Here is a 26198-nt window from a genome sequence, read left to right on the forward strand (position 1 = left end):
TACTGAAGGTAATGGGGCCCTTTATATGTCCAGCTGTCCTCTGTCAACAACAAATTGTCGCTGTTTTTTGTGTTGAATACAGTATATGCTATGCAGTCATACCTCAGGTTACAGAAGCTTCAGGAAAGTGTCTCCCCAGGCTTGTGGATATCTGCCCGAAGGCTTCGGGATGCAGGCATCTCTCTTCGGGATGCAGGCAACTCCGCAAACCAGGTCAGGGAACAGCGGGATGGCGGCGCTCCGCCTCCCCGCTGTCCCCCAAGCTTGTGGGGCTGCCCGATATCTGCACGAAGCCCGGGGCGCGCTGTGCAGCCCGGGGCTGCTATCTGCAAGCCTTGGGAGCCCGATGGGAACTCCCGCGGAGCTCCCAAGGCTTGCGGATAGCTTCCTGAAGCCTGGAGAGCAAGAGGGGTCCGTGCGCACCGACCCCTCTCGCTCTCCAGGCTTCAGCGAAAGCCTGCATCCGCTCCATAGGACGCACACACATTTCCCCTTCATTTTTGGAGGGGAAAAAGTGCGTCCTATAGGGCGAAAAATACGATAATAGTTATCTAAAGCAGGCCTCTCAACCTTGGCCCTCCAGATGTTTTTGAGACTACAATTCCCATCAGTCCTGACCACTGGTCCTGCTAGCTAGGGATCATGGGAGTTGTAGGCCAGAGCATTACAGTGGTACCTCTGGATGCGAACGGGATCCATTGCGGAGCCCCATTCGCATCCTGAGTAGAACGTAACACGCGACTGCACATTTTGCCGCATGCGTGTGATGTCATTTTGAGTGTCTGCGCATGCGTGAGTGGTGAAACCCGGAAGTAATGCATTCCGTTACTTCCGGGTCACCGTGGAGCGTAACCTGAAAACGCTCAACTTGAAGCATATTTAACTTGAGGTATGACTGTAATTCGGTTTGTTAGCTCAGTGGGAAAGAGAGAACAGCCTTGTGCTTTATAAAGCACTGTGTACACTGAAAATGCTATAGTGTTAATAGTAATAATAAGAGGAGGGGGAATATTACCAATCTATTTTTCTTTGCTCTGTGTAAAAGGATTAACATATTAGGAGGGTTAAAATGCAAGCAAGCAAGCAAACAAACAAACAAACACAACCCTGATTGACAATCTTATATACTTAACCAGCCCCGAACGTTATGCTGGTTTTGCAAATTGCAGAATATGAGACTACGAGTTTGTGTGCATACTTGTTTTAAATTTGCATGCTTGAATCATGAAAGCTCGTGTTGTAATAAACCCCTGCAAGTTCCTTGTAATTTTTTTTGCTGCTGGCTTAGCTATTCTTATGTACCGTAGTTCTTTTTTTAAAAAAAAATCTGTCTATCTTAAGGGGGAAAGCACTGTACACGTACTGTATTAAACACACATTTTTCACTCCTCTGCAGCAAGGAAAGCAAGATGCTTGTGCGTCATCTAGCACAGTAGTTCCTAATTAAATACTGCGGGCTCCATGTTTTTCAGAAGCTAAACCATGGACCCCCTACTTTTGAACATTTTGATATTTTTACGGTAGTTTTTGTTATGTGACTGGTGCCACAGACCCCCTGGGTAGGTTCTGCAGAAGCCCTGGGCTCCACAGACCACCACTTACCTAGTATATTCTGTGTATCTGAAGTGTGCATGCACACGAAAGCTCATACCAAGAACTAACTTAGTTGGTCTTTAAGGTGCTACTGGAAGGAAAAATTTTTTTTTTTTGTTTTGACTATGGCAGACCAACACGGCTACCTATCTGCAACTGGAACTAGTATATTCTAGTTATCTAAAGTCAGGTCTGTGGGGAGACCTCTAGTGGTGAAATGTCAGACTTCACTTTCAGCAGATTTTTGAGCTGGAGCAAGGACTCAAGCGAGACTTATCAATTATATCGTTATACCTGCCTTATAAACATGCTACACCAGATGGTGCTGTAGAGCAGTGATCCGTCGCCACTGGGATTTTCCTTTAAGAGCTTTTATAACGTGTTTTTCTGTGGCGTTTGTTTGTTTTTTTTAATTGTATAGATCCAGCCCAAGTGTTCTCGAAGAATCATATAATTGTGGAGTTGGAAGGACCCCGAGGGTCATCTATAGTTCAACCCCCTACAGTGCAGGAATCCCAAACGCACAGTCCCCCATCCAGTTTGAAACCATACCATACTCTGCTTAGCTTTGCAAATGTGGTAGCAATTTTAGTGCTGCACCCTGCAGATAGTATACAAATTGGAATCGCAAAAGGGGGTCACGCAAGCGACTGGAAACTCCTCCTGTGCAGCATCCCCAGCTGCTCCTATCTCTAAGCCCTTTGACAGGAGCCAGCGGCAGTAAATCACCTGAGTGAATCCAAGTTAACTCTTTATTAGCAAAAGAGGATCCGTACAGGAGTATTAGGCCTAATGAGCACAGCAACACATCTCTGGCAGGTCCCCCATGATGCAGTTGACAAGAATAAACATCCCCAACTCCCCATGGTTACCTATGTCTCTGTCTTTCCTGGGTTCCCCCCTCCCCAAGCAATCTGAGACTGCGCCTGCATGTCTGCCTTTGCTCCTCCTGATTCATGCCTCTCCTGGTTCTGGGAGAACAGCGGGGAGGGGAGCTTGTCACAGCACAAGGGTGAAACACCTGCGCCTCTTCACAAGCCTGACCCATCTCTGCCTCTTGACCTCCCTTCTCTTCTGCTTCTGGACTTCTCTCTGCCACAGACTCTCCCAGCTCACTAAGCCCTGTTCCTGTTAGGTTTCTGTTAAGCCACTGTGCAGTTCTTGGAGTCACGAGACTCTGTTGACATTCCAGACTGTTGGAAGTCTGACGGGAGACGGATGTTGAAGTTACTGGTTTCCTGTTTCTTTGTTCTGTTGTTTTCTGTCTCACAGAGATCAGACGCATATTCTTTTCTGTCTTGCGTAATTAGAAATAAAGTAGCAATGTAGCACATATTTCTGGCTCCTGCTGCTGCTGTCTAAGTACTCTGTGAATGGAGAGCGTGCCTGAAGTCTCATTCAAAGGCTTAGGTCGTTAATCATAGTCGGAGGAGAGCCTGGATGGGGTTCCAAAAATACAGCCGGAGGAGTAGCCATTACAGCTCGGTCGTACGGAGGCTCCGACAGTTACCTCTTCAGCTTCCAACATCTCCTCCCAGTCTTTTCTTCCTTTGACCCCCATCGCCGTCCCACCACCATTCCTCAGGTTTTGAGCCTGCTTCCCCAGCTGGTTCTTCTCTTTGTCCAATCAGTGCATGACACCGACACTCTCTTTACCTCTGCGCCTTCCTGCAACAATTTATTCCATCTGACTGCCCAGACTCTTCCTCTTTTCCCTGCCTCACAGAATCCCCTTCTCTTGGTTTGTCCTCCTGCCCCCTGACTCCTTTGGACTTCTGCCTGTTCCTGACAGATGGGGAGAACTGTGTATGCCACTCTTGAGTTACTTGATGGAAAGGGGGAACATAAACACAGCAAATAAAGTAACGGTTGCACTCTCACAAAAGTCGCTGAACACTATATGAATATACAAATATGTATTTGAAGTATAGTTTAATAAAAATATTTCGGACCAGTGAAAACACTTCTTTCACTTCAGTCAAAAGCATTAAAAATTAAGGCCTGTTAAATATGTACATTATCTTTAAGCAAATAAAAATATTTACAATTTATGGTTTGGATACAAGTGTATGGCATACTTATCTCAACCAGCACGTTAAAATTAATATTGCACCCAGATTAGGAGCTTGAAACGTGTGGCTCGCCACCTCCTCATCTTTGGATGGAGAGAAATCAGTCTAGGAAACTAAAGTCAATCTTCTCCCACCTACTTAAAAGAAAAAGCTGTAAACCTTTGCACATTAAATAACGATAATAATGAAGAAATGTATGAATTCCATGCTCCTAAAGGATGATTTTAGACTGCATGGTTTGCAAAAAAAAAAAAAGTGGAACTATATAGTGAATATTTAACAAGACACATTGGTGTATGCTGAAATTTTTGAAATGTAAACCATTTATATGTCCCAACACAAAAACCCTCTGAACTGTACACTAAAAATCTCAAACATTTTTTTTTACTATTAAAACATAGTGAAAAGGAGTTATCCTTGATGTGCTCAATTCTCTTGTTCCAGTTTGTGCTTTGAACCATCACCCAGTGGAAAAAAAAACATTTTATTCAGTTTAGTCTGTTTCACCCAGGGGTCTCACTTAAGCGGGCACATTATCATGTGTGAAGAACCCATGCACACCTGGTTTTAGCCACATATACATGTGTAGTAAAATAGACAACGCACGTGCCTTTTAAGTACAATGGCGTCTACATGTTCTACATCAGGTATAGGGAACTACAATTCCCACCACACCCAGCAAAAATCAATGGCTAGGGATGGTGGGAGTTGTAGTTCAGCAACATCTGGAGGGCCAAAAGTTCCTTACACCTGTTCTACATGGAAACAGTTCCCGTAATGTGAGAATCGTTGACGTCTACCTTGCATAAAGGTTAAGCAGGTAGAAAATCAAGGAAGTATGCCAATAATACATCCTTCACTGGTTTGATATCTCTTCCCTTTTTTCGAAAAACATGATACAAAGAACACAGAGACTTTTAAAAAGAGTAAAGGCAGTGGTATAAAACAATATACCAGAAAAGAGATTCAATTCACCAAGTCCTGCTGGTGAACAATTGGTGGTCATTTCAGTAGAGTATCCCCAAGAAAGCCCCGATTGAGTGAATGTTGCAAACTAGCTATGCCTCCGGGACCAGACCTAGAACAGAGATAGGGAACTTGTACTTCCCAGATGCTGATGAACTACAACTCCCATCACCCCTGACTATTGGCCATTGCGGCTGCGGCTGATGGGAGTTAAGAGTCTCAACAACATGCACGCAGCCACAGACTCCCTATCCCCAGTGCCAGATTAAGATGGTTTGCATATACTGAACTTTCCCTACCCAAATCCCTGAAAATTATTAAAAGCATGCTGCCTTGGACCACAATACCCCATGGACTGGTGAATAATGGTTCCGAACGCTTGCAAAGTAAAACTGCACCTCTCTTGTCTTAAAAGAAAAAGAGGACATCTTTGGTTAGCTAAAAATCATAATCATAGCTGAGTTAGTGGAATGAAGTGGCAAACAGAACCATTTTGCTTCTCAGCTAAGTCCATCTTTGGTGTTGAGGCACGAAACATCAGTTGAAACTGTATTTTCATGATTGCATTTTAAAAAAAGAAACATGAAGTTCTAAGTATCATTTTAAAAGAACAACCGTTGCAATTGTTGGTCTTTAAGCCCATAGATTTATATCCTTCAATTTCACATGAAACAAAATATACAAGGATCAAGATCTGAAAACACTGCTCAGTTCTTCAGTTCAGTTATCTCAAACGAAGTAGCTTGAGGAGGAAATCAAGCTGTCTTCATAATCTTGATTTCTTTTCCCCAAAAAAGAAAAAAGAATCCTGAGTTTTTCATAAAAAAATAAAAACTTTGTGCAATTGTTTTTCAACGGGTGGGGGGGGGTCCACTTCCTGTAGGACACAAAAAATCATCAGCTGGCTTCTTCAGCTTGCCTGACTTCTGCTAAATTGTTGCCAAGGACTGCGCTTAACGAAGCTCTCCTTTTACGAATGATCCGCCCGGAAGCTATGAGGTCAGCGTAACCCCGCTGGTGGGAGAAGGCATAAGCAGAACGGCGGCCCGAGATCCCGCGGCGGAAGACGCTTTGCCTCCGCTTCCACTTTTCCTCTTCGGCCTTGAACTTCTTGCGATTCTTCTGGACCTTTTAAAGGAGAAAGTTGCACTAAAGGTTAACGACGAGGCAAGGAAGCAGACTCGCTTGCTACGGACAGAAGGTTAAGTGAAGTCCTGTGGACTTCTGGAAGATGCTGGGAACCCTAAGATGCTACTTCGCATTGAGACGGACCAGTGGGCTCGTTGAGCTCAGCACTGCTCGCCCTGTTTTAGGGTAACACCCTCTACATTTCTCATACGTACCTTCTCGCTTTCCGAAGGCCAAATGGTCATGCTCAAGAAACGGAGAGCGACCACCGGCAGCAAGCAAAGTGCAACGGATAGGATTATTGTCAACCAAAGATATGGTTGCCGGAGAGCGTTTGGAGCAGTGCCTGTAGGAGGAAGAAGAGAGGAAAGAATAATGCACACATAGCTATGGCTGTGGTGCTCCCCTTCATGCTAACAGTATCACACAGAAAGCAAAAATGTTTGCAATGTTATTACTGTAAGAATTAAAAAAGGTAAAGGACCCCTGGCCATTAGGTCCAGTCGTGACTGACTCTGGGGTTGCGGCGCTCATCTCGCTTTATTGGCCGAGGGATCCGGCGTACAGCTTCCGGGTCATGTGGCCAGCATGACTAAGCCACTTCTGGCGAACCAGATCAGTGCACAGAAACACCGTTTACCTTCCCACCGGAGTGGTACCTATTTATCTACTTGCACTTTGACGTGCTTTCAAACTGCTAGGTTGGCAGGAGCAGGGACCGAGCAACGGGAGCTCACCCCGTCGCGGGGATTCAAACCGCCGACCTTCTGATCGGCTCCTTAAGAATTACTGGCTTTTTAAAAAAAGGCTTTGGTGATGGGTTTATGTTTTCAGAAGTAACTTGCAGAGCATTTTTCACATGGCCTCTTGGGGCCTAAATACTATGGCTCTTTGCTTCAGCCTCCACCAACCTAGCACCCTCCAGATGCATCGGACTACAAATCCCATAAGCTCCAGGCAGCACAGGGCTGATGGGAGTTGTAGTCCAAAGCATCAGGAGGGCACCAGGTTGGTGGAGGCTGAAGTGGTGTGTGTGTATATATAATATATGAAGCTGCCTTGCGTCAAGCAAAACCATTGGTCTACCTCAAGATTTCCCCAACTTGGGTCTCCAGCTGTTTTTTGGACTACAATTCCCATGATCCCTAGCTAGCAGGAACAGTGGTCAGGGATGATGGGAATTGTAGTCCAAAAGCAGCTGGAGACCCAAACTGATCTACCTTGTCCAACATTATCTAGTCTGACTTCAGCAGCACTTCTAAGTCTCCAGCAGGTGTACCTACCAGCCCCGCTATCTGAGATCCTTTGAGATACCAGAGATATAACCTGAGGCCTTCTGCAACCTGTGCCCTTCTACTGAGTGAGCTCCATGGTCCCCAGTCCCGCTCCATCCCTAATTTCACCACAATTTCCATATAGCTGAGCAAGAAGCCATTTCTTGACAATGTCACATCATGTGAGAGGCAGCTACCACCTGCCCTTGGAAGCGTTGCAAGCTGCTACAGGAGAGGGACTGTCAGCAACATCATGGGAAGGGTGTTCCTAGGACCGCAGCGAAACCATCAAGCTCCCTTGTTATTTTTGCTGTTGCCAGGAGGTGCAATGCTGCCAATCACAATCTTGCTAATATAATCAGGGTGCTGTGGTTTTGTTCTATGTTCTTACATGCGCTATTGCTTGCTGTTTCATTATGTTATTACGGCATTGTTCCTGCAATGACTAATTTAGAGATGCGTTCCTGATCTCTTTCTTGTAAGCCACTTTGAGGATGACTTCTTTCGTGGAAAGGTGGAAGCGGAAAAGGCAGAGAGGGAGGGGGTTATTGGTTTGTTTTTGTTCTTTTATTCTGTATTTTGTGTTTTTTATCTTCTACTTTTATGTTGTGAACCGCCCTGTGATCTACAGGTTAAGGGCAGTATACAAATTTAAATAATAACAATGAGATGATGTTTTTATTGCAATTTAAACAAATGCAAACAATAAATCTGATTAGAAACCAGATACAGATACACGATGTCCCAATGTGAGCTCGAATTTGAAGATTAGTGGTTATTAGCAACAGCCCCATTAAAAATTGCTAGTGTACATTGGGTTTGGTTCCCAACCAACCATTTTCTATGGCCTCAAATATGCCTGCGATATGTTGTCAATTTTCTGAACTTCAACAGCTTCAGCTGTACATAAAATTCAATGAAATTGAGTAAAATGGAGCCCCCTCCTTACCAGGCCCAAACTTTAAACACTTGCTTCTCTTTTAAGATTGCCTTTGCCAAATGCTGTTGAACTTCAACTCCAATCAGCCCCAGCCAGCATGACTGGGGATGATGGGATTTTTAGTCCCAACGACATCATGGAGGGCACACCAGAATAGTGAAGACTCTTTGGGGTGCGTCACATGGCATTTGTAGTCACTAATGCAGCTACAGCTATGGTGACTTAGTTAAGTACTGACCTGTAAACTGAAAAGCAGCAGGAAAAAGGACATGGATCCCAGCACTGTGTAGATCAAACATAATTCCGAAGTAAAGTGCAATACTCCCAAATATTGAGAAAGCATTCACAAACGTCCAGTAAGATGTATCCAGCCCCATCTAGAAGCAAACAGACAGACATGTGGAAGTTAGAAAGAGGGAAGATCACAGTGCAGGTGGGAGGTGTCAATAGATTCTGCAAAACCTTGGAAGAAAGTTCTCCAGAAGAAGAAGAATTTGGATTTGATATCCCGCCTTTCACTCCCTTTAAGGAGTCTCAAAGCGGCTAACATTCTCCTTTCCCTTCCTCCCCCACAACAAACACTCTGTGAGGTGAGTGGGGCTGAGAGACTTCAAAGAAGTGTGACTGGCCCAAGGTCACCCAGTAGCTGCATGTGGAGGAGCGGGGAAGTGAACCCGGTTCCCCAGATTACGAGACTACCGCTCTTAACCACTATACCACACTGGCTCTCAATGGGCAAGATGAACACAAGGGAGGGGAGGACAAAGGAGAGCGGCACCTCCATTTGCTACTTTCTCCCAGCTATGCCCAAGCTGTTCTTCAGCTTGACTTTCTGAGGAATCGCATGTTCAAGTGGACAGAGCAGGGAGCTATCCCTCAGCTCTCCTGGTCTACTGCAAGAGCAATTTCTCTCCCTCCCTCCCTCCCTCCCTCCCTCCCTCTCTCTCTCTCATTTCGTTTCCCTCATTCCATTTCCCACAGCCAACATTTCGCCTCTCCTGCTTTAAATATTTTTGGGTTTGCTTCAAAGAGAAGCAAGAGTTGCTTGTGCTCAGAAGACAGCATGAAAGAGTTATCATGAAACTCCCTCCTTACAAAAATCCAGCTATCGTCCACGCATTGTTTGCACATAGGAGTATCAGCTAAAAACCTCCTCCTTCCTGTAGGCCTTTGGAACACTGTGGAATCAGCTTTGACCTGCATAACTTACTTACGTTGTGGGTTATTTTACTTTGGGTTTTTATGACTGCTGTAAAAGCTGTGTCCTGGTTTCTCACGAGAGGAAGGGCAGGATTGTAAGAAAAATAAGGAACAACGGCAAAAAGCCCAAATCGCTCGGCACACTTGCACTCTTGACAGATGCTGCTTCTGGTGATAGGGGCCACGCAGGTTTCCTGCAGGTTTCCTGCTCCTCTTGCAAGAGTTCCAGTGGTTAAGATGCACAGATGTGAGGGATAGATAAAGGGCAGAGTTGCTACAAGACAGAGCCGTAGCAACACTCTGGGCTCCATCTGCACCATACATTTAAAGCAGCATCATGCCACCTGAAAGAGTCATGGGCTTCTCTCAAAGAAATAGAGGTTATTGAGGCTGCTGAGAGTTGTCAGATTCCTATTCCCCTCACAGCGCTACAGTTCCCAGAGTGACAACTGTGAAGAGGGATTGATTCTTAAACCAGTCTGGGAATTGTAGCTCTGTGAAGTGAATAGAGTTTTCCTAACACAGGTATGTCCAAAGTCTGTATTGGGGGCTTAATCCGGCCCACCGGTCAGTTTAATCCGGCCCTTGTGGCTTAACAACTTTGGTTGGCCCTTTGGTCAGCCTTCATGGCCCTTCATTTCATCAAATCTGGCCCTCTTTGAAAGAAGTTTGGACACCACTGTCCTAACAGCTCTCAACAAGCTACAGTTCCCACGATTCTTGGGGGGGGGGCAGGGATAAGCCAGGACAGTTTAAAGTGGTATAATACTGCTTTAAATGTATAGTGCAGACAGGGTCTCTCTCTCAGCCATCCTCACACCCATCCTCATATCATATAAAACTTCTCCAGGTCTGCAGGACTGAGAAATGGTCGTTCAGTTTCTCAATCTCCCACCCACACACACAATTTCTGGCCATAAAGCTCCGTGCTCACAGCATCAGAGACAGTCTGATTACCAAACTGCCCATTTCACTGATGTGCTTTGTGTACAGCAGACAGAGGAGCTATATGAGATTTATCTACTTGCCTGAAAGTTGACTGCGATTATGAGAGAGGACGCCGCTGTGACAGCGAAGGACTGGTAATCCGAGGGCGCTTCTCCATCTTGCCCCATGGTTTGTAGGTAAGCACCGTATGGTATGAAGAAAATAATCAGTGATGATATAGCACCGTGCAGGAGGCTTACAAAGAACTTCCTGTAGTTGAAAAGCAAATCTCTCTGTCCCGATACGTACAAGGCAGGAAAACGTATGCTCAGCTTGTCACTCACGTCCTTAAAGAAATCATTGCAATTTTATTACTACAGCAATTTTTTTTTATCTTGAAAGGTAACTATAAAATGTGCACCCCCCCACAACTACTCTGTAATATTAATCAGAAACATTCAATTCCAAAACAGAAAGGTAGCCATATCTCAATTACAGAAACTGTGAGAAAAATTGGTCCCCAGTAAAAAATGGCCCAGTTTGCATGTAACATTATGAGCATGTGAGCATGTGAGCTCCCAGAGAGGCAATTGTGGCCTCTTTGCTTCTTTCTCCTCTGGTCCTGCTGCACTGCACATGAGCAAAACCATGATTTGGCTTAGTGTTTCATCTCACCTGATGCTCATTATTTGTCTCCTCTGGACAAACCACAAGCTGAAACCCAAGAACAAGCCTTCATTTACAGCTTTGGCTTGTCTGGAACACGACAAACCACCATCCCTGGTTCAGATGACACACTAAACCATGGGTAGGCAAACTAAGGCCTGGGGGCCAGATCAGGCCCAAACGCCTTCTAAATCTGGCCTGCGGATGGTCCGGGAATCAGCGTGTTTTTACATGAGTAGAATGTGCCCTTTTATTTAAAACGCATCTCTGGGTTATTTGTGGGGCTTGGGAATTCGTTCATTCCCCCCCCCCCAAAAAAAAAATATTATCCGGACCCCCACAAGGTCTGAGGGACAGTGGCACGGCCCCCTGCTGAAAAAGTTTGCTGACCCAATCATAAACCCAATCACAACAGCAGCAAGATTGGAGGAGGAAGGGCAAAGCAGCCACAATCTTATCTCCGAGAACCCACTAAGCAAACTGGGTCAATATTTGCAGGCATTTCAATATAAATAAGGACTTACGTTTCTGCTTTGACCAGTGGAAGAGGTTACACCCTTATTTCCATACTGCTCAACAAAAGCTCTGCACTATGGAACCAGAAAATGCCCAGGTCTTCCCTTATGCTACTTATGCATACACTTCCTCACTGTGGACATCCACACCAATGCACAGATGTCTAGAAGGTGGGCCCAGTGGCATGCTCAGCACTAAGGGGGATGTCAGCAGTATGGTTCTGCTTCTGCAGCCTTCTCAGCATATAATATATGATGGGAGCTCCAAGGTTGCTCAAAAGCAACCTGGTGCCTAACGCAAGACGCCAAGACTTTACAGGCACAGGGCTTTTATATAGCTCCCCGATAAGTCTTGAAACACAGGCATTTTTGCAGGGTTTTGCCTCATCCCCAGAGGCACGCTCCATTGTCTCTCAAGACTGATGAATACCAGCAACAACCTCATTCAAAGAGGAAGAGGAATCTGGAGGCTGGTTATACAAGAGTCCATTCACTGAACACCCAACCTCACCTAGAGTCACATGGGTTTTTCCTATGATAGAATCAGCAGGTCTGAAGGTGTGGCCTTGATGTGGGAGGCAGCTACAGGATTTGTGCTCCCAGTTCTACAGTATACCAATAGAGCCAACCACAGGTAAGTGGTTTTGAGTAGGATGGAGGTCACTAACACAGAGGATTCAAGTCAACTGTTTCCATGGCATCCAAAAGTCTGAACTGCTTTTAAAAGAAATAAATTCTGACTTTGTTGGCATACCTGGTCAAGCAACCCAACGAGGAGAACTGGCAGGCTGGAATATAATACATTGTAGAGAGTGATAAACCAATCTTCATAAGCAGTCTGCAATAAACAATATAATAATAATTTGGTTACATCATTTTTCTATCTCCCATGTAAAGAGAGAGAGAGTCAGTCAAGAGATTGTAACTAGAATTGAAAGAACAGGCATCCACAAACATAATTAACTGCACATCTTATTTTTCTCTTCCAGTTCTCAGTTGTTGAAAAGTTACACAGCAGTTCAGTTCCAATTGTAGGCTCTCTTCATAACACAATAAATTAGTTGCAGGTAGGTAGCCGTGTTGATCTGCCATAGTCAAAACAAAATTTAAAAATTCCTTCCAGTAGCACTTTAGAGACCAACTTAGTTTGTAATTGGTATGAGCTTTCAAGCAGAGACATCACCTTGCCAACAAAGGTCTGTATAGTTAAAGATATGGTTTTCCCAGTAGTGATGTATGGAAGTGAGAGCTGAACCATAAAGAAGGCTGATTGCCGAAGAATTGATGCTTTTGAATTATGGTGCTGGAGAAGACTCTTGAGAGTCCCCATGGACTGCAAGAAGATCAAACCTATCCATTCTGAAGGAAATCAGCCCTGAGTGCTCACTGGAAGGACAGATCGTGAAGCTGATGCTCCAATACTTTGGCCACCTCATGAGAAGAGAAGACTCCCTGGAAAAGACCCTGATGTTGGGAAAAGATTGAGGGCACAAGGAGAAGGGGACGACAGAGGACGAGATGGTTGGACAGTGTTCTCGAAACTACCAACATGAGTTTGACCAAACTGCAGGAGGCAGTGGAAGACAGGAGTGCCTGGCGTGCTCTGGTCCATGGGGTCACGAAGAGTTGGACACGACTAAACGACTAAACAACAAAGAATGTGTCCTTTTATTTAAAATGCATCTCTGGGTTATTTGTGGGGCCCAATCGCCTTCTCAATCTGGTCTGCAGACGGTCTGGGAATAAGCGTCTTTTTACATGAGTAGAATGGCCACCTCATGAGAAGAGAAGACTCGCTGGAAAAGACCCTGATGTTGGGAAATATTGAGGGTACAAGGAGAAGGGGACAACAGAGGACGAGATGGTTGGACAGTGTTCTCAAAGCTACGAACATGAGTTTGACCAAACTGCAGGAGGCCGTGGAAGACAGGAGTGCCTGGCGTGCTCTGGTCCATGGAGTCACGAAGAGTCAGACACGACTAAACGACTGAAGAATAACAACAAAGGTGCTACTGGAAGGAATTTTTTTATTTTGTTTTGGCAATAAATTAGGTCACCAGGAACTGTTTTGACTGGAACAGCACTTAAATCTTCAGCACAATTCTAGAAAATTCACTTTGGAGTTAAACTTCATGAATATTATTTGGTACTAATTTTCCTGTCTCTTAGACTATGAGCTAACTTGGACATTTATGAGTCCCCCCCCCCCGGCCCCCGCTTCTCTCTCTTACCTGGGCAGAATAGCCATTGAAGAAGGAGTACCAAAAGTGGACTAACGTAAATGCAAAATTTTTGTAGAAGAAGTACCGAAGGAACTTGCACATCCTTATGTATGACCATCGGCCGTGAACAAGCAACAACCTTTGGAGGAATCTGAACTGGCCAAAAGAGTAGTCGCTGGACATGACCGCTTGCATTCCTTCTTGTCCACTTATGCCAACACCAATATGGGCCGCTAGAACAACAATGAAAACACACAGTTGAGAGTTCCTTACACGCAAAGCAGTCACCAAGGGAGGGAGTTGAGGGCCAGGTTTGCACATAATGCTAGCCAATGATTAACATTAACCAAGCTTTATCAACTAACAACAAACCACGGGTTAAGAGTGTGGTTTGTTCGTGGTGAATAAACCTTTGTTAAGCCCCGGGTCTGGATGATCCAGTTAACTATTTACCTTAGGATTATATGTAAACCAGGTCTAAGCGTCATAGAGGCTTCACATTTTAATAAATCAATCATATCTGTATTTTCACCTGCTGTGTACAAAGATTAAAAACAAACATTTTCACTGCATGTGAGGCTAGGCCGTCCATTATTTCCTGCTTTCCCAACATTAAATTCTGACATGAGTGTACTGTGTCATCTAAAAAGTTCAAAATTCTCAAAAATAGCAGAAAGGAAAAAGTAGACCCAGAAAATAAGGAATGTGGGTGGCAGACTGGGTCAAGAAAAAGAATTAAAACATTACTACCACAAGAATTGGGACGCGGGTGGCGCTGTAGGTTAAACCACAGAGCCTAGGACTTGCTGATCAGAAGGTCGGCGGTTCGAAACACCGCGACGGGGTGAGCTCCCGTTGCTTGGTCCCTGCTCCTGCCAACCTAGCAGTTTGAAAGCATGTCAAAGTGCAAGTAGATAAATAGGTACTGCTTCGGCGCGAAGGTAAACGGCGTTTCCGTGCGCTGCTCTGGTTCACCAGAAGTGGCTTAGTCATGCTGGCCACATGATTCGGAAGCTGTACGCCAGCTCCCTTGGCCAATAAAGCAAGATGAGCGCCACAACCCCAGAGTCGGTCACGACTGGACCTAATGGTCAGGGGTCCCTTTACCTTTACCGCAAGAATAAAAGATGGGACATACCATTGCCCAAATGCGTTTGGGTGCATTCCTCCCCACCCCCAGCAAGTTCAATTGAAAAACAATGGAGGTGAGGATAGCCTTCCTGTTTTCTGTCTTAACTGCACCAGTGCAGCCCTGTTCCATATGTTTACTGTGGCCTTTCCAGGCTACTGATGACAGGCATCTGTCAGAAACTGTTAAAGTTACATTTTGTACAGACTGTTAATACCGCTGGTATTCTTTTATTGTTGTTACTGGATTTTTATTGGATTTTATTGTAACCCCCCTTGGTTGTTTTCACAGCAGGAGACATATAAACATTTAAATAAACAAATGTGTTTTGGCAAAAATAATAATAATGCGTGCACCACTTACTTTTTATCATATTTACATCGTTAGCACCATCCCCAATGGCCAAGGTTATGGCTTTCTTGTACTTCTTCACCAGGTCAACCACCATGGCTTTCTGCTTGGGCGTCACTCTGCAGCAAATCACTGCGCTGCACTCGCAAGCCAAGTCAACAAAGTTCTGCTGCTGCTGCTCCTTGACCAGCTCTGCTCTCCTTTTGCTCTCCATCTGCTTTTGCTTTTCTTCTGCTGTCCTTGGAAACTTCAGCTTCAAGAGTTTCTTCTTCTTCTTTTTCTTCTCCAGTAGAATTTCATTCTGTAAGAAATAATTGTTCTCAGTAAACTTCCAATTGCTATAAAAATTAGCAATGTGCACAGATTCTCTGTAGGAGCTGAATAAAGAGGCAAATACCATCGTGCAAGTCAGATCAGGCCTACCAGAAAGCCACAGAGCCCTCTGCATTCATGCTTTGCTGTGCCAATACATCTCTACGCTTTCCTATATAATACCTTTATGTTTGACTAGGTCTATGCGAATCCCTGCGACGGGGTGAGCTCCCATTGCTTGGTCCCTGCTCCTGCCAACCTAGCAGTTCGAAAGCACATCAAAGTGCAAGTAGATAAATAGGTACCACTCCGGCGGGAAGGTAAACGGCATTTCCGTGCGCTGCTCTGGTTCACCAGAAGCGGCTTGGTCATGCTGGCCACATGACCCAGAAACTGTACGCCGGCTCCCTCGGCCAATAAAGCAAGATGAGCACCGCAACCCCAGAGTCGGCCACGACTGGACCTAATGGTCAGTGGTCCCTTTAGCTTTTATAGAACACTGAATAGCTGTGGATTGTTATTTTTTATTAGAACACAGCAGAGGAGTTTGGTGTTGTTGTTTTAAAAAGTCAAAAGTATCATTTAACTTTTTAAAATTAAATTTAAAAATTATATTTAATTTTTTAAAATAAAAATTCTACACTTCTCTTCTTTGGCAACTGCTTCCCCCTCCCGAACTTCAGAAATCCACATGTAGAATTCTAGACAGCCTCATACTGTAAGGCTTGTCATAGACCTGTAAAGGCTGACTGGGAAGGCAGAAAAGGTTTTTTTTTAATGTCCCAGCAAGAATATATACTTTGCCATCTCTTAATTATTTTGAGCTAAGAAACCAACCAACCAACAAACAAACCCACCAACCCACATTTTCCCCCTCCTCATCCCTTTTACTTCCTCCACAAAAAGTCCCCAGACCTATCTGACTGCAATTTGGGAGGCTTGGAGACTTGTGTAGTGGTCCTATAAATTTCATCCACTTTGGTTGAAAAGATTATTGTAAAGCAAGTTAGAAGTCTAAATACAGGCAAGCAAATGCACAGAGCAACTCAAAATCTGATCAGAATTCGAAAACACCACCACAACAGAGATAGAAAGTGAATCTGGGGTCCTGTGTGCACCACCCCCTATAAAAATGGTTTTCCCTCTTTTGTTTGCAATGACTTGAGACATCTAAAGTCATACACCATCTGTAAAAATGCCCTCAGGTTGCTTATGAGTATTTGGCTTAGTAGCCACATTGGCTCTGTACTGCAAGATGTGTCTGAAAGGGGCTTATAAACATCTCTGTGGATCAGTTGCAAAGACCTTCTGCAATGCCATTCACCATCAGATATATCTTCTAATAATACACAATCATTAACAACCTTATTCAGTAAAATATCCTTATGGGAAATGCTGCCTGCTGTCAGTGGTATGTGCGTTTGTCCCAAAGGATGATTGATCTGATCCTGTACACCTGTTACACTTATTCAAATGGCCAAATATCTCACTGAGCTGGGTAAACAAGCTAGATAAACAGAAAGCAAATATTCTAACTCCATGACTCCACAGGAAGCATGAAAGGCAAAAAGCTTTGACCCATTAAAAAAGGAGTAACTTTATGAATATTCTCCAATTTCCTGCATATGAAGACAGTTTTAGTTCCATATGGGTGTTGGTGGCTTTGCAAGACCATGTGTTTACCTGCCTTGATTTGCTAAATTCTTAGCATTTTATTTTCCGCTGTTTGGGTATGGAAAACTCTCACATCAAAGTAATCAGTGCACCTCTAATGCATACTTACCAGCCATGAGCCAGTGATAATTAGGGCACGGTTTCTACCCGACTCAAAAAAGGGATCGTTGCTTCTTTGGGATGAATTCGTGTTTGATCCGACTACATTCCTCTGGTTTTCCAACCTTGTCTGCAGAAGAGCACTAAACAGGTGTAGAGGCAAATGCAAAATCTCACAAAATCTTACTATTTAACCACGATGGGTGTAACAATTCAAGATGTCCAAGAAAATGCCACTAGGATTTAGCAAGAAAGGCCGCTTTGCAGTTGAAGGTGTATGAAACCTAACAGCATATTTCAAGTTGGTTTTAGTCGCATTTGATCTAAAGTCTTCTAGAACCTCGGCATATTACACTGACTACAAGGCTTCTGAAACCTCTTAGTCTTGATTGTGAAATTCCTTAATCTTACCCTAACAAGAAATCCTTGGTATTTCACCAGGAACTAAACCCCTGTAGCAAAGGTGAGTCTACAAACCTGTGTCATCCTTTTTATTACTCAGTGGCAAGTAAAAGCTGATTCTAAGCAGAGAAGCTACAGGTGAGGGGGGGGCTTAACCCTCCCGTCCACAAACTTCTCTCCACCTGTAATTCACCAAATGTTTTCCCTATAACTGGGGTTCCCATGTATGTGTCACACTGAGTGGGAGGGTGGGGGCAGCAGTTAGAGGAAGGAGGGTAAAACTGTCTCCAGGCTCAGATAACATCTTGTGCACTGTAATAGTCTATACTGGACTTGTAGCACAAGTAGCCAGAAAAAAAGTTCGTTACCACTGTTTTATAGATCGATAGCTGTCCAAGTTAGTGGCGCCAGTCCTTAAGAAACCCTTGGAATTATCCTCCTAAGCACAGGTTACTACATCAACCTAAAGTACTATTTCTCTCATTCATCCATTCCCCAAAATTTCTATATTCCACCTTTCCTCCTAAAAGCTAACGGGAGGTGTGCGTAAGAGTTGTTGTTGTTGTTATTATTTATTAAATTTGTTAGTTGCTTTATCTTGCCCAGGGCATTTCAAAGCAACTTACAACAAAACAAACAGACAAGACAACTCCCGACCCCATACATACATTAAAACCAAGACGAAAAAGAAATGCATTAAAAAAAATCCCACCCACTTCTAAAAGGCCACAGATTGTTAAGGGCCAAAGGCCCAGTTATTAGAGAGGAAAACTTTTGCCTGGCGTCTAAAGTTATATAAAGATGGCACTCGGCTTCTGGAAAAATAGTTATCCTATTTTGTCCTCACAACTGCCTTGTGACGTAGATTTAGGCCAATGAGGTTGATGGTTGATGTGCTCCATTTGTCCTAATGGACCAGCCTACACTGAGATCCCTTGCATGCAAAAAGAAAACCCCAGGGTTTTTCTTTCTGTTTACCTGATGTCTTCTCCATAGTGGATAGTTGTTTCATCCGTTAAGAGTTCACAGGAAAACCCAATGTTTTCTGCAGTTTCTGCAACAGAACAACAAAATGCCGTGTCATGGTCTGTTAGCTCATGGGACTTTTCACACGCGTATGCCGGCACTGCACTTACGACAGCAATTCAAACCACAAGGAAAAAGCCCTGGAACAGAGCTATTCGCTTTGCATTCACACCCCTTGGGCAAATAAGAAGCAGCTATTTATATACACATTACCTTTCTTGTCGCCTGTCAACACCCATATCTTAATATCTGCCTTCGCCAGTTTGGATATTGTTTCTGGAACTCCATCCTGCAACTTGTCTTCAATTGCTGTGGCACCCAAGAGCTGCAGGTTATTTAAAGAACAAGCATGTTTAGTATGGCCGTTGTCAGATCTGAAGCCTATGACTCCTCACCACCCAAGCATCCTGGGAACTGTAGCTTCCCCCACTCCACTGGGCTACAATTCCCAGCATCCTTAAACTACACTTCCCAGGATTCTTTGGGTGAGGTCACATGATGGATGTGTTTTAAATGTATGGTGCGGCTATGCTAGAAATGACTAACAGAATCTATCAGGTTACATTCAAAAGCCAGAGGTTTCCCTACCCAGACATAGGAGGTTGGATAGCTCAGCCAGCAGAGATGAGACTCTAAATCTTGAGGTCGTGGGTTCAAGCCCCACTTGGGTGAAAGATACGTGCATTGCAGGGGGTTGGACTAGATGCTCCTTGAGGCCCCTTCCAACTCTACAATTCCATTATCTCCACATGGAAAAGATCATCCCAAAGCAACTTACAACAACTTTTAGTATGCCAAAGCAGCCTCTACTGCAGAGAAGTTGTTCAGGTGTCAGGATGCATGTATGTGGGTGCTAAAGGAAAATAAACGTGTAGCCATCCAAGCAGTGAAGAGAGAGGGGCCCAGAAAAACACATGTGTGCATTTAAGAAAATGCTATTTGAGTTGACAGCCTCATAGGAAGTATTGCAAGGTCAAGTGTGGAAGCAGACAGCAAAAGCTCCCTTCCCCAGCCACTCCCAGTAGACTTACAATTAGATTTCTTTCAATTTCTTCATACACCTTGTCCAGAGCTTCGTCACGGTTTCTTGTAGCAACGCTAGCAGCCATGAATTTTTTATTCCACGCCTCGTACTCCTCTTCGCTAATGTCCTTGTAGCAAAGGCACAACGTTCTAAGGGTTTCATTTGCAAAGATCTACCAGGGGGAAGGAACGAGAATGTCTCAGTTTTTAAAAGTTGGACGGCCATCTGTCAAGGATGCTTTAGTTGAGAGTCCTCCATTGCAATCCAACCCTGCAATTCTATGATCTGAGAAAGTTCTCTGTGACAAAAACAGATTGACAGGTATCACTCTGCCAAGCAGGGATTGTGACTAAAATGGAAGGCATTTTGGAATAACCGAAAGAGATGCAGAGAAATCTAAGTAGACACAAATGCAACAAGTCTGCCAATTTTTGGGGGGTGGTCAGCATTTGCTTCTACCAGATGGTGTTGGACTACAGCTCCCATCATCCCCAACCATTGGCCATGGTGGCTAAGACTGGTAGAGACTGGAGTTGACCAACATCTGGAGGGTCACACCTATAAGTGTCACCTAATCCACACTCCTGGATGATAAGGCTATATTAAAGGTTTCCAGCCACAATGGCTATGCTTTGCCTGCGTGGCTGGAGGCAGTAATGCTTCTGAATGCCAGTTGTTGGAAACAGCAGGAGAGTCCTGCTTGCGGGCTTCCCACATGCATCCGGCTGGCCGCTATGAGAACAGAATGCTGGATCAGGTGTGCCACGGGCCTGATCCAGCAGAGCTCTTCTCATGCTCTTCTACAATTGCAGACCTATTCCTTTACTAAATACGATCAAAAGTCATCATATCTGTGGTTGCAAAACTAAAGGATTAAGATCGGAATTGTGGAACTTGGACTGATTAAGAGAACTGGTGCAGGACCAAGGAATGGCATCAAGTCCTGATAGCCGGAACACGGGAAGCCATCCAAAAATGTTTAATTCGGAACTGATTAATTGGCTCTTTTGATTGTATTGTGATGATTTGGTATTGTGTTAATGTGGCCTGCACTGGATAGTCATAAATTAAAAAATTAATTTAAAAATTTTAATTCTATAATTGCCAACCTATTCCTGACTCCAGCAGGGTTTGAACTTTATGGAATACGAAAAGGAAAGGAAAGGAAAGGAAAGAAACATGGCAAACAAAGCAAAACAGAAACACATGGAACCCAACTTACATCCAACGCTTCCTGTGTTGCATGCTTCGTAGGATTCCTTGGATGCAGCCGTTCATATATCACTGTATCCGCTCCTTTACAATAAAGCTTGATTGCTCCATCTGGTTCTCTTGCTACAAAAGCAACAGATGGATTAGGAACACTGTGTTATAGGAAAAATGCACTCCCCCTTCATGTTGGACCCTTTAAGAAACATAGGGAAGTGCTTCCTAAGGAATCAGATCATACTGAGTCCCTCTGCAGGATTTCAGGTGGGGGTTTCTCCTAGCCCTACCTAGAGATGCTGAGGACTGAACCTGGGACTTTCTGCATGCAAAGCAGATGCCTCACCACTGAGCTATGGCCCTTTCCCAAACTGCCTCCATGCTTAGACTAAAATGAGAGGAGGAGGACTGTATTGGGAAAACTTGTGGGAAATTGGTTTGAAGACTGGAGACTGAAGGGCATCAGTGATGTAAAGCTGAGATGATGGGCTGGTCTGCTGCTATGCTGGAAGTATACAAATTATTTATGTAAGGAGGTTTCATTAATTCTTTCGTTATTGCTCCTTTAAAAAAAGGGCGGAGAGCACAGTTGATGTGTTTTCCCACTTCCAGCAGAGAGACCTTCTAGCACATGGTTTTAGGATTTATGAACCTTTTTCTTTCTTTCTTTTTTGCAGCTTACTCACTGATAACGGACATCCTCTTTCTATCGCTGTTGAAGTCCAAAATGGCAAGAACTTCGTAAGTTTTCACAGTTCCCATCTCGCTTATTGTAATAGTATTCTGTGTCCGTGAAAGAAAAGCAAAACCAAAGTTTCTGGCTGCAGTTACCAATGCTCCTTCGTCAGGGGAGGCCGCCTGATAGCTGAGCTCACCTAGAGTATTAAGACAAAAAATTAGAAAACCTTCGTAGATGGGAGAATCACGTGAGATGATATACGCGCGAGTCTCTTGCCCATGTGTTCTGTTCTCACACCGGCCCCTCCTTTCTTGACATGCTGCAATAACCCTGGAAGTTCTCATTTAATCAGTTTCCCATTACATCTGAACCTGTACGCTTTGGTTAGCAGGCGCAGAATATGCCAGACCTTGAACCATTTTTGTGGGGTTGGCATAAGGCTTTTTCCTTAGTCTAGTAACCATCGTTTCCCAGTTCAGACGGAACAGCAAACTCTGGTTAATTCTAGGCCTCCAGGATTAATTGTTCCAAGAAAGGAGGGAGGAATGAGGATGTGTGCAGGTACAAGACTCATTCATATGCCAGTTTATTAAGCCGAAATATAACCTCACTAGAGTGTGGAAAGGGGACTGTTATGATATTAGGGATGGTGAAAAGCCTTGAGCACAAATATAGGTAAAAGGGCTTCTTGGCAACATCATTAGTACGTGTATTTGCCAGCAGTTTGCAATTTCGTAGTAACACCTGACGCACGAAAGTGCAGCTATTGCTGTATAGATGTAGAATTCTAAACTAGGCTGTCTTATAAACATTCCATTTCAATGAATATTGGGTCAGCTCAGTGTATATAAAATGAGGATTCTTTGTGGATGCAGTACTTACCATCAGAGGCGTCCACCATCACTGTGTGGCAAATTGCAAGCAGGAAGAAGAACTGCCGAATTTCAGGTTCCTTGCCAGACCGAATTTGTTCGATCAGATACTGATCATGAAAGGTGAGCTTCCCATCTGCATACATATTCCAGCTGAAGTCAACTTGCTACACAAGAAGGGAACGTGAATGATGTGTTAGTGCACACAGTCTATCTTTCTGACAATGCACAACCAGTTCAAAGTATAAACAGTACGTAGGCCACATCCTGGGACAGTTGGGGCAGCTTCAACTTTGTTGAGAAAGGTCAGCAGTAGAGAAGCAGGTGTAGGTCTAACTGTACCCCATAAAACATTAAAAACAATTCAGAATAACTTTCTGACAGTAAGAGCTGTTCAGCAGTGGAGTGGTCTCTTTCAGGAGGTTGTGGACTCTCCATCCTTGGAGGTTTTTAAGCAGAGGTTGGGTGGGCATCTGTCATGGATGCTTTTGCTGAGATTCCTGCATTGCAGAGGGTTGGACCAGATGACCTTTGGGTCCCTTCCACCTCTAAGATTCTGTTATTCTATATTTTGGCACATTGCCTAATTCAGCTAGATATGCATGCCATTTGCTTATTTGGTTTGTATACCACTCATCCAACCAAGTCCTTTGTGTTGTTCACAATCAACAATAGCATGCAATTCACAGCCAAACCAAATCATGAAGCCAAAAGGCCCAGGCGCCCCCACCTAATATCAGCATTAAAAAACCCAAACAGCTGGAACCATTAAAACCAGCCCAACACCCAGCTAAGGGACAACCTGGTGCAAAAATGGAAGTGCCCAATGGATTGTACTTAGAAGCAGATTTTTCCTAGCGAAGTAAATATGGCATGGGTTTCTTTGGATTCCGATTTGTATCTTAACCCTCTAGGGCAGTGGTTCTCAACCTGTGGGTCCCCAGATGTTGTTGGACTTCAACTCCCATCATCCCTGAGCTCTGGCCTTGCTAGCTAGGGGTGATGGGAGTTGTAGTTCAACAACATCTGGGGACCCACAGGTTGAGATAGGCTGCTCTAGGGTGTAAAACACTTCTTTCTTGGGTATTAATTATCAAAATGTGTAGCCAGCCTCACTGACCCTCCAACTACCTCCCAGGTGTTTCACAAACTCCTGCTTCCTTTGATGCTTCTGGCATCTATGTAACAGGCTGGCCATCTGAGGTTAATAATAATAATAATAATAATTTCTTATACCCCGTACACCTGGCTGGGTTTCCCCAGCCACTCTGGGCGGCTTCCAACAAGAGATTAAAAATACACTAAAACATTAGTCATTAAAAACTTCCCTAAACAGGGCTGCCTTCAGATGTCTTCTAAATGTCAGATAGTTGTTTATTTCTTTGACATCTGATGGGAGGGCGTTCCACAGGGTGGGTGCCACTACTGAGAAGGCCCTCTGCCTGGTTCCCTGCAACCTCACTTCTCGCAGTGAGGGAACCACCAGAAGGCCCTCAGCGCTGGACCTCAGTGTCCAGGTTGAACGATGCAGGTGGAGCCTCAGAGAAAGTTATCTTTGGAGTTGACCAAGGGTCATATCTCTGCCTCTTTTTAGGGATGTATTGCTTGCTACTGAAAGTCACCTACCTCAGGATGATGCAGTTCTTGGCCTGTTTTATCCCTGCACGTTCCTGCAAGGAAAATAGATAAATATAAATATAAAAATTTGATACAACCAAAATTTGTTTTCAGGAATCTGCCAGTGCCTTTAAAGAAACATACAAGCAGCAAACGAAGAGAACAGGTGGTTCTCTGTTCCCAGGATCTGCTTTTCCACAGTTCTGGCATGTGAATGTTTGATTAGCCACAGTGCTCAATGGTATTGGTCGGCTCAGCCTCTATTCATTTGTTTAATCATCTCTTAAAGCCATCTAAAAGCTGGTGGCCATCACCATGGTTTGCATCCAACTAAATGCTACTCAGAGCAGATGCCCTGAAATTAAAGCACCTTGCAAAGAGCCAATTTTTTTTCATGTGACAGCTCCTATGGAACTCTTTGCCCATTGATATATTCCATGCCTGTTGACAGCTTTTCTGCTTTGGCAAACGCACCCAGGCATGTAAGGCTGATGTGCATTTTAACATTTAAAAGTTTACACCGTAAACTAAAATTAAATGGTTATTTTATTTATTCTGATTTTTTAAATAAACTTGTTTTTAACATTGGTTCTTATGGAAAATGTTAGCATTTATTCTGCATTTTTGGCAAACCACTTAGAGGTTTTGTTCACGGTTAAGCAATAAACAAATTGTTAAATAAATACACTTAAGTTAGTAGCGCCCACTAATTTCAATGTATTTGCCTCCAAGTATGGCAAACATTGGATACGGAACCATCTTCTGCAGTGGTGAATTCTATAATTTTTGACAGTAAGTTCCTCCTGCTAGTATTTCCGTGGCATCCAACCAATTTCTTTGGGAAACTCCAGTGATGCTTAGACTTACCATAGGTTTGTCCATTTATGCAACACTTTTTGAATGCCATTATGTTCTGCGTCAGTGTGCCCGTCTTATCTGAGAAGATGTAGTGGATCTGTCCAAGCTGTTCATTCAAAGTGGTTGTCCTGGCTCTTGCCGCTGTATCCTTCTCTGGGTAATACATTTGCAAGTCCCAGTTGATGAAGTAGCTTTGGCCCAAACGGATCACTTCAACACTGAGGGAGTAAGACGTAACAGTGATGATTATCCTTGCTTCGAGATCTTCAACGTACAAAAGCAGGGCATTTAACAAAACTATGGAGTTCTGCAAACCATGCAAGATTCTTAACTGTTAAATCTTGCATGCGCTCTTGCATGCATGCAACAAACTCACCACACATTTTTCTTCCCCTATGCAAGTTGGTGCCAAGACAAATAACGTGGTTCTATAAATATGTCCCACTTCCCTGCCACCAAGACCAGAAGGGCACCACCAAAGGACTGCTCAGAAAGAACAGGCAAATATATCTCCATCATCGACTTCTTGTACCCTCACTAACTGATAGCATTGACTTATTTGCAGAGAAGGTATTTGTAAAAAGGAGCAGGATTGTCAGGGGGGAATATCTGAATCATGTTTACACTTACAAGAAAAACAAACAGATATTGTTGCAACCTTGCACTGCTTCCAAACTGTCATATCTTTTATGGGTATGATTCTGTAGTATATCCACAATTTTAGGTTACAGAACTGAAGTGGATTTAGCGCTCTTCTGCTCTTGGATTAAAAAAAAAACCACTTTGCCAAAAATTGCTTTATTTATTTTTTGTAGTAAGAAAAGTGATGGAGAAATTCATTAGGAATTGTAGGATAATGGTGACATCAGGCAATATTATACAGTGATACCTTGGTTCTCAAACGCCTTGGTACTCAAACAACTTGGAACCCAAACCCGGTAATCCCGGAAGGAAGTGTTCGGGTTGCAAACTTTTTTTGGAAGCCAAACGTACTCCATTTTGAGTGTTACGCTTCCGTTTTGAATAGCACACTTCCATTTTGAGTCTGATGCTGAGGTATGTCTTTTTGCTATTTATTTTGTGTTTTTGTTTTTGTGGCTCTTTTTGTTTTGCTGACTGTGTAGAACCCAGTTCAGCTACTGATTGATTGCGTGACTGCAGTATGTTGTTTATTGCTTTAATTTTATGGAACAATGGTCTCGTTAGATAGTAAAATTCATGTTAAATTCCTGTTTTAGGGGTTGTTTTTAAATGTCTGGAACAGATTAATCCATTTTGCATTACTTTCTATGGGAAAGTGCACCTTGGTTTTGGAACACTTTGGTTTTGGAACGGACTTCTGGAACGGATTAAGTTTGAGAACCAAGGTACCACTGTATAATCTCTATAAAAACTAATTTGAACAAAAACTCAGCAATGACATAATATAATCTCCACACACATGTT

General features: G+C 43.8%; 1 protein-coding gene across 2 annotated transcripts in view; it reads right to left on the reverse strand.

Moving 5' to 3' along the window:
- Positions 1-3508: 3508 nt before the first annotated feature.
- Positions 3509-26198, reverse strand: part of ATP8B1 (ATPase phospholipid transporting 8B1) — a 75847-nt gene continuing 53157 nt past the window's right edge. The window contains exons 13-29 of one of the 2 annotated variants that reach the window (XR_014539535.1): positions 24762-24970; positions 23904-23947; positions 22288-22444; positions 21413-21601; positions 20743-20855; positions 19528-19692; positions 18710-18821; positions 18449-18524; positions 17079-17211; positions 14996-15284; positions 13513-13736; positions 12036-12119; positions 10202-10447; positions 8212-8350; positions 5975-6105; positions 4856-5759; positions 3509-4390 (exon numbers count right to left, since the gene is read on the reverse strand). Coding sequence is in view for 1 of the 2 variants with exons in the window: in XM_083575552.1 (XP_083431678.1) it covers positions 5529-5759; positions 5975-6105; positions 8212-8350; positions 10202-10447; positions 12036-12119; positions 13513-13736; positions 14996-15284; positions 17079-17211; positions 18449-18524; positions 18710-18821; positions 19528-19692; positions 20743-20855; positions 21413-21601; positions 22288-22444; positions 23904-23947; positions 24762-24970 (2542 nt within the window). In the remaining variant the exon portion in view is untranslated. Of the gene's footprint in view, positions 5760-5974; positions 6106-8211; positions 8351-10201; positions 10448-12035; positions 12120-13512; positions 13737-14995; positions 15285-17078; positions 17212-18448; positions 18525-18709; positions 18822-19527; positions 19693-20742; positions 20856-21412; positions 21602-22287; positions 22445-23903; positions 23948-24761; positions 24971-26198 lie in introns of both variants that reach the window. The other variant, XM_083575552.1, reaches the window with a different exon arrangement.

Source organism: Podarcis filfolensis (assembly GCF_964270895.1).
Source record: "Podarcis filfolensis genome assembly, chromosome: 11".
Classification (NCBI taxonomy): Eukaryota; Metazoa; Chordata; class Lepidosauria; order Squamata; family Lacertidae; genus Podarcis; species Podarcis filfolensis.